General features: G+C 36.6%; 1 protein-coding gene across 1 annotated transcript; it reads right to left on the bottom strand.

The window, feature by feature from the left end:
• Positions 1-854: 854 nt before the first annotated feature.
• On the bottom strand, positions 855-4794 carry LOC130989708 (probable receptor-like protein kinase At5g38990). The gene is made up of 3 exons (XM_057913775.1): positions 2251-4794; positions 2028-2155; positions 855-1920 (listed from the first exon to the last, which is right to left on the bottom strand). Exons 1-3 carry the CDS (start codon positions 4787-4789, stop codon positions 1132-1134), a joined length of 3456 nt encoding a protein of 1151 aa, XP_057769758.1. The 5' UTR covers positions 4790-4794; the 3' UTR covers positions 855-1131.
• Between the last annotated feature and the right edge of the window lie 3484 nt (positions 4795-8278).

The raw sequence follows: 8278 nt of genomic DNA, 5'->3' as shown, positions 1-8278 counted from the left end.
GTACCAACTTGTAGAATGACATTCGTTGTCAAAAATTGTATGAGAATAAGAGGCATCTGCAAGATAGATTTTGCAGATATAACAATAACTCATTGAAATGTATTCACTCGGATCCATAGTGAGTTCATAGAGATAGAATTGAGGAACAATCACAGACCCATAATCTATAGTATTAAAAAATAACTAGTATTATACCCGTGCTTCGCACGGTCCAAGCATTCATACGTATTTTTAATAAATACAAAAAATATTTTATAGTTCTATAAATAAATTTAAGTAATACAAATAAAAATATAAAGTAATCAAATGAAATAGAAAATTTACATTACGAAAAACAAAAAATAGGAACTAAAAATAGAAAACACTTTTAGATTTCTAACTTATGTATTCGTAAAATTATAAATTTATATTAATTAGGTTGACAAATATATTAATTATGCATATGGGCTAGTAGAAATATATACAATATATAATGTTATCAGATGTCGTAGTTCAACAAATTCAGCTCCCCCTAACATTAAATCCTACATCCGCCCCTGGCTTAGAGCATTCACTATGATGCTATCCATAGTAGTCACACATGTGTGTTGAACTATCTCTTTTTTCAACTCCTACGTATTTAACTATTCATACATTTCACTGTCATAATTATTCTATTTTTTATTTCAATAAAATTAATATAATTACATGAATAAATTATTATTTTAAAAAATTAAATTAAATAATCCAAATCCTACAAAATAAAGGCAAAAGAAATATAATACCAAAAATAAGAAACAAAAAAAACTAAACTAAAGCAAACGATCAGATTTTTTGAAAAAAAAAAAGAATTGAATGCAAAAAACTCCAAAGCCTACAAATTAAAGGCAAAAATAAATAAATAAGGAACGAAAAAAAAAAGCAACAAAAAAACAAACGGCCAATTTTTTCGAAAAAACGAAAAAGAAAAAAAAAATTAATGCAAAATATAGGCTCTAAAAAGAAAAAGGAAAGAAGAAAAAAAAAAATGGCAAGTACAAGACTGTACAACCAACCATGAATCTCTATCCAATTTCAGTTTCTTTTAGTACTACTATTTATCTACTTCCTCTTTACAGCCAAAACCGCTCAAACGTAATGAAGCCGTCACCATCACCCGATGCTTTGAGCTTCCATAGCCAACTCCAAATTCTTTACAACATCTCTCATTGCTGGCCGATCAACCCCTCGGAGATTCAGGCATGCGATGGCTGTTTCAGTAAATATCTCAAAGCATCCGGGATCAATTTGGCCATCAAGATTAGGATCAACTATTTCTTCAAGTTTTCCTTGCTCCAAATGTAATTCAACCCTGGACGCCATGCTCACCACCTCTCCTTCTGAGCTCCTATCTATTGCTTTCTTACCACATAAAACTTCAAACAACACCACACCGAATGAGTATACATCAGACTTGACTGTCAACCAAGAAGTTAGTAAGTACTCCGGGTCCAGGTAACCAATGGTTCCTCGCACCATCGTGGTTAAATGGGTGGCATCGGCCGAGAGACAAGCACTTGTGAGGAAAATATCAGACACTTTGGCCATCCATTTATTATCCAGGAGGATGGTGGTGGACTTAACATCGCGGTGGATGATGGGGTACTCAGACCCAGTGTGAAGATACTCTAATCCCTTGGCAGCGTCTATACAAATTTGAAGGCGTTGTTTCCATGACAATGAGGAATTTCCTGAGTTGTGGAGATGGTCAAATAAATTGCCTTGAGCCATGCGATCATAGAGTAACATCGCCTCTCCATTTTCATGAATGCAGTATCCAAGTAGATTAGCGATGTTTCGGTGGTCCAGTCTGGAAGTCAGAGATATCTCATTTTTGAACTCATCAAGCCATGATAAAGAAAACCTTTTAACTGCAACTATTTTCCCTGTAGGTAATACAGCCTATATAAAGCAATACTAGAATTAGTATACATGGGGAGAAATTTCTTAGCCATGTTATCTAGTAGTATAAGGGAACATAAAGATGATTTAGCTCTAGATAAATTCACCTTAAACACAGAATATCTTTCACTAGTTTCAAAGCCTTCAATCATCTCTGAATCGGAGAACTGATTGGTCGCAGTGGCAATGCTGGTCAGATCAAACTTCGGCAAGTTGATGTATGAAGCACTAATTTCTGCAATATTGGAGTGTTTGCAAAAGTCAGCAGGTAACGACTGAAACCCCACAATATGATGCAGTGAAATCTATCTTGATAGAATGAATGCATACCTGATATTATGCTTATTAATTCTTTTCTCTTAGATGGTCTTATCCCGCTCCTAAAGGCACCCCATGTCCAGAATCTTAACAGGCTATGTGCCTTAGGTTTCTTTGCATCTCCTCTGTCAGATCGAGAATCACGTATCCTATTGAAAATAGATGTAAATGTCTCCACCTCAGTAGAGGCTTCCCCCGGTTGCTCAACATTTTCGGAGGATATATTGTCTTCATTAGATGGATACACATCATTAGCAACATGATCAAATTTATCTGGCACATCACATTGTTCTTTGCTCTCTTGCTGCTCCAGTGCAAACTCAAGTTGTACGACAATTTGAGACATTGTTGGCCGATTCTTTGGTTCATCACGCAAGCATCTCTCAGCAACCTCCACAAATGTCTTCAAACTGTTTGGCGAGATTTCCTCCCTTAAATTTGAATCTACAATCCGATCAACTTCTCCTTTATTAATTTTATCGACAGCCCAACTGGACAAAAGTCGCTCCTCCTCCAAAACCCTTGAATCTAATGCTTCTCTCCCGCATAGGGCCACAAACAAAACCACCCCAAAGGCATATATGTCACTTTTCCTTGTTAATTTTCCAGTTTTGATATAATACGAATCGAAGTAACCCCTTGTGCCTTTAACCAGTGTGCTAACATGGCTCTGTAACTTGTTTCTATCTTCAGTTTTAGCCAAGCCAAAATCGGACACCTTAGCTACGAAATTTTCATCCAGCAAGATGTTTGAAGCCTTCACATCTCGATGGATGACTCCATGGCCAGTGTGAAGATAGTCAAGGCCTCGAGCAGCTCCAATGCAGATACTCAAGCGATGCTTCCAGTTGAGAGAAGAAGAATTACTATCGTTTCTTCCAAGTTTGTAGAGGTGGTCAGCCAGTGTACCACAAGCCATATACTCATAAACAAGAATCCTTTCACTCTGCTCAGAACAGTATCCAATTAGAGAGACAACATTGATATGCCGAAGTTCAGAAAGTGTTTCAATTTCAGTCATAAACTCACGCTCCCCCTGAGTGGCGTCCCATCTTAACCTCTTTACAGCAACAGTTGTTTGTCCGTTATCAATGAGGCCTTTGTAGACATTACCAAATCCACCCCTTCCAATTACAAGTCTGCCATCAAAGTATCCAGTGGCTAATTCGATCTCAGCTAGTGAAAAGCGGCGACAATGTCTTTCAGCCTTGGCTGATGGCTTGTGTTCGTCCTCAGTGCTCCTAGCTTCAAAAATTTCTCGCAATGTATGAACAATGATACTCAATGCAGATATTACAGCTATTGCAACGGTTGCACCAGCATGTTTATAACCAAGAAGTGACAGCAAATTCCGGAGTGTGTGGGATTGTAAATTCTGAGGTGGAGGCAGGGGGTTTGGACTAGCTAGACTATCATCAGCGTTGCTTAACTTAACTATTTCAAATCCTGCAAGGACTCCAAGTCCATCCGCGAGTTCTTCAAATGACTGCAAGGAAATCAAGAGATCGCGTCTGCCATTTTGTTTGCGCCCTCTCATCACCACCATGTAGTCCCTATACAAGAGAATGTTATCCTGATTCCATCCATTCACCATTTCAGTGTTAGCATAAGCAATCATCTCATTAACGAGGATCTTAAACATCGACCCACTAGCGCCTGCAATCTTAAGTCCCACCTCCGAGAAATGAAGCCTGATCAAGTACCTGAATCCCACCTCCACCGGCATTTTCCAAGTGTTGTTTTTGACCTTGTCTGCTCTCTGTGTTGCCCACTTGGGAAAAATGCCGTTGAAATCTCCAGTGGGCTGATTTAAATCCTGTTTAGTATGTAGCCGATGGACTATCTCAAGTGCAATGCTATCATCAAAGTAGACCATAGAATTCTGACCAAGAACTCGAACCCCAATTTCTCCACTATCAAAGTAGGAAAGACTGGCTGGCATCGATATAATCTCGATGCCATTTATGAAAGCATATGTATGCTGTGATTGACTAATTTCAGGAGAGAAAGTTAAGGTGAGCTGTCGATTTTCTTGAATATTTAAACAGAATTCTTTAGCAAAAGTATTCACACCATGAGCATCAGCAGTAAGTGAAGCACTAAAATTACTGAGCAAGGTAAAAGGGCCAGCTTCAACGGTGAAAAAGTCTCGCAACCCTTTAAACCCTCTGTATGGAGTGGGATTAAAGTGAAGGCGCATGATTTTCTGACCTGCGTTGAGTTGAAATGCATACGAGAATTGTGAATGAGAGATTCTCACCGTCTTGTGGGGAATCGGATCAGCAGAGGTCAAGTGGCGGATGGCCGTTGACGCGGCTGAAAAGCCCCTTAGCTGCAGCAATGGAGAGGCTTTTGAACGTGCGTCTCCGATCCATTGCCGACCGTTGCTTGCCGCTGCAGCTCCAGTCGAGCCACAGTTGATAGAAACATCACCTGTGAAGTCAGCTTGACTATTACTGCAAGATGAGAAAGTGATGAAGAAGCATAGAAATAGCAAAGCAACTGAAATCGGAAACGATTCCATGCTCTGGTTTTGGGGGATAGGAATCATAGACTGATGGCCAGTGGCGGATCCAGGGGGGGACTAGGGGGGGCTTCAGCCCCCTCCCAATTTTTAAGTTTTTTTTTTTTAAAAAAAAAATTATAGATATATATATTTATTATTTTGTTTTATATCTATATATATGTGTATATAAATAAAAAAATACAAGAAAAAATATAGTAATACATTATTTATAGTATCCAACTATCCATATTAATTGCTCAACACATTGAGTTGTTACATTTATAGTATTATTTTTATCATTTTTTCTTTCTTAGTTAATTTTTAATGTTAAATTTGAGTCAATTCTAAAGGTAAAAGTAAAATTACTAATTACTAACAATGAAAATTAGTTTATTTGTTTAGAAGATGAAACAATTTTTTTTTAAGAAAAATGAATAAAAGTACGTTTTTATATGCTTTCAATCTACTTGATGTTGAATTAATTGATTTGCGAACAATTATCTTATTATATTAAGTGATTGTTGAAAAAATGTATGAAATGAAGTGTACGGAATGCTCAAAAAATTTGCTTCGGGGGCTCCCGCCCCCGAACCCCCATGTAAATATTTTCAAGCACCGTAGTCCAATAGATTCAGCCCCCCCTAACATTGAATCCTGGATCCGCCCCTGCTGATGGCTTTGATAGCAAATTCATAAAGAAATGTGAAGTCGTGAAGGGATCTTTGTTCTCATATTTAGCTCTCAAGTCGTCGTTGACCTCCATGGGCCATGGCTCAGTCACTCTGTCTCCCCAAATTACTCTTGGCTGCGCGGCAATTGCTATCAGTCATTCACAACTTGCGCGTACTCTTATCTTCAAACTTTTGCATAGCTGCATAAATAGTAGGCCTAGGGAGATTTTTACATTCCATCAAAAGAGAAAGCACTTCATCAAAAAAGAAAGCAATTAGTGTACTCCCTCCGTCCCATGAAGCATGACACAGTTCTTTTCGGCACAGGAATTAAGAAATTGATATTTTGTGCGTTAAATGTAGTAGGTAAAAAAGTGAAAATATGAATAAAGGGTAAATTTTTTGTCATTTTTATAAACATATCATGCTTCGTGGGACGGACAAAAAAAGAAACTGTGTCATGCTTCGTGGGATATAGGGAGTAACTTTTTTCTTCTTTCTTGGTGGTCCTGGCTCACTCGTAGTTGAAGTTACAAGGCGTGTGAAGTACCAACTTGTAGAATGACATTCGTTGTCAAAAATTGTATGAGAATAAGAGGCATCTGCAAGATAGATTTTGCAGATATAAAAATAACTCATCTGAAATGTATTCACTCAGATCCATAGTGAGTTCATAGAGATAGAATTGAGGAACAATCACAGACCCATAATCTATAGTATTAAAAAATAACTAGTATTATACCCGTGCTTTGCACGGTCCAAGTATTCATACGTATTTTTAATAAATACAAAAAATATTTTATAGTTCTATAAATAAATTTAAGTAATACAAATAAAAATATAAAGTAATCAAATGAAATAGAAAATTTACATTACGAAAAACAAAAAATAGGAACTAAAAAAAGAAAACACTTTTATATTTCTAACTTATGTATTCGTAAAATTATAAATATATATTAATTAGGTTGACAAATATATTAATTGTGCATATGGGCTAGTAGAAATATATACAATATATAGGGTTGCGCTAAAATAAGACTCACTCTTAGCCTATAAAATAAGACTCAATCTCAGCGCTTCATGTCACTAATATAGACGGCCAGATGTTGATTACATATATTACAAAGAAATCAGCCGAAAATTGGAAGTAATTGTGCATATGGGCTAATAGAAATATATACAATATATAGGGTTGCGCTAAAATAAGACTCACTCTTAGCCTATAAAATAAGACTCAATCTCAGCGCTTCATGTCACTAATATAGACGGCCAGATGTTGATTACATATATTACAAAGAAATCAGCCGAAAATTAGAAGGAGGTTAATAATGGAATTACATATTCATTAATTAATATCTTCCCACAATTTAAGGGATCACGTTTATACACTATACAATATACAATTCTATATCTTCTTCAGTTATCCATATATATTTTCCCACGTCTGCTAACAGAGGTAAAAGATTCGAGAGACTTCATCATCTTCACGCTACCAGTTTGTATGGAAAATCCATGAATTTATTTCTATATGATCCTTTAAGTCCATGAATTTTACATCTTTTCTGTACGAATATTTTAAATATATGTATGAATATTTTAATGATAACTATATGAATGTTTTGGCTCCGTTACATCGTTTCTGTACGAATTTTAAGCATTCCATAATTCATACATAAACAAAAAACAATTCATGCAATCAGATTATCCCAAAACCTAAAAATTCATACATAAATCAAAAATAATTCACGCAACAGATAAAAATTCATACATAAACCCTTCATCTGTTTGAAATAGACGGTCAGATTATGTTCATGAATCAACACGTATTTATTCATGCAGGAACTGTGTTTTGATTCATGGAAGGACTGTGTTTTAGTTATGCTCATGGATTATTTTGTTTTTCATAATCTTTATTTCTGGAATATGTACTTGAATATATTTTCATCTACATTAAGCTCTTTATGATCTCTTTCATATCATTGCAATTCATGATTTTTATATTATGTCTGTATGAATTCTTCACTTAAACAATGCCCATTTCTCTAAAATTTATGTTTTTTCATTTTACTTGGCAGAATCGCGACATAACATGAGTCATCCTAATATTTGAATTCATCATTCTTTAAGATGGGCTTCCAGTGTTGCACTTATTCACTAAAATGTATAAATATTTATCTGCCAATCGATGAATTAAACAACTCACGATCTACATCAAATCTTACCAATGCATGAATTTAACTAACAGGTGGTATGAATTTTTCCTGTTTCAGATTTAACTTTATGGAATAAGAAATATATATATCATGCATAGTGTAGCACGAAAATATTTCAATCACATCAATTATCAAACTACTGAAATGGCGTCACTCCCTGGAATAAACTAATATGTAATCATTGCAAATCTTAAATTTCCTATTTAGTTGTTGCTTGAGGCTACAATAATTCATACGAAAACCAAAATTCATACGTAAACCAAAAATAATTCGTACGCAAATAAAAAATAACTCGTACGAAAATAAAAAATAATTCACGCCTCATCATCCCGAGTTGAACACCGAACATAGCGCCGTCGCCAAATCCAGACGCCGAGCAGCAGTGCCGCCACCACCATTGCTCACGCCTCTTCACACCACCTCCCACCAGGTATATCTCTCACGCTTCTCACATCAGGTTTCTTCGTCGTTCATCCTCACACCACCCCTGTCCGCCGCTCCTGCACATGGTGCCGCCGCCAGATCCAAACGACGAGCAGCAGCGCTGCCACCACCACTGCTCACGCCAATCCATCCCCGTCCATTGTCGCGTCGTCCAGATGCGATTCAGAACCACCGCGCCACTCTTCACTAGGACGTGCGACGACAAC

The sequence above is a fragment of the Salvia miltiorrhiza genome, chromosome 6 (genome assembly GCF_028751815.1).
Source record: "Salvia miltiorrhiza cultivar Shanhuang (shh) chromosome 6, IMPLAD_Smil_shh, whole genome shotgun sequence".
Classification (NCBI taxonomy): Eukaryota; Viridiplantae; Streptophyta; class Magnoliopsida; order Lamiales; family Lamiaceae; genus Salvia; species Salvia miltiorrhiza.
This window is presented reverse-complemented; position numbering and strand designations above follow the sequence as displayed.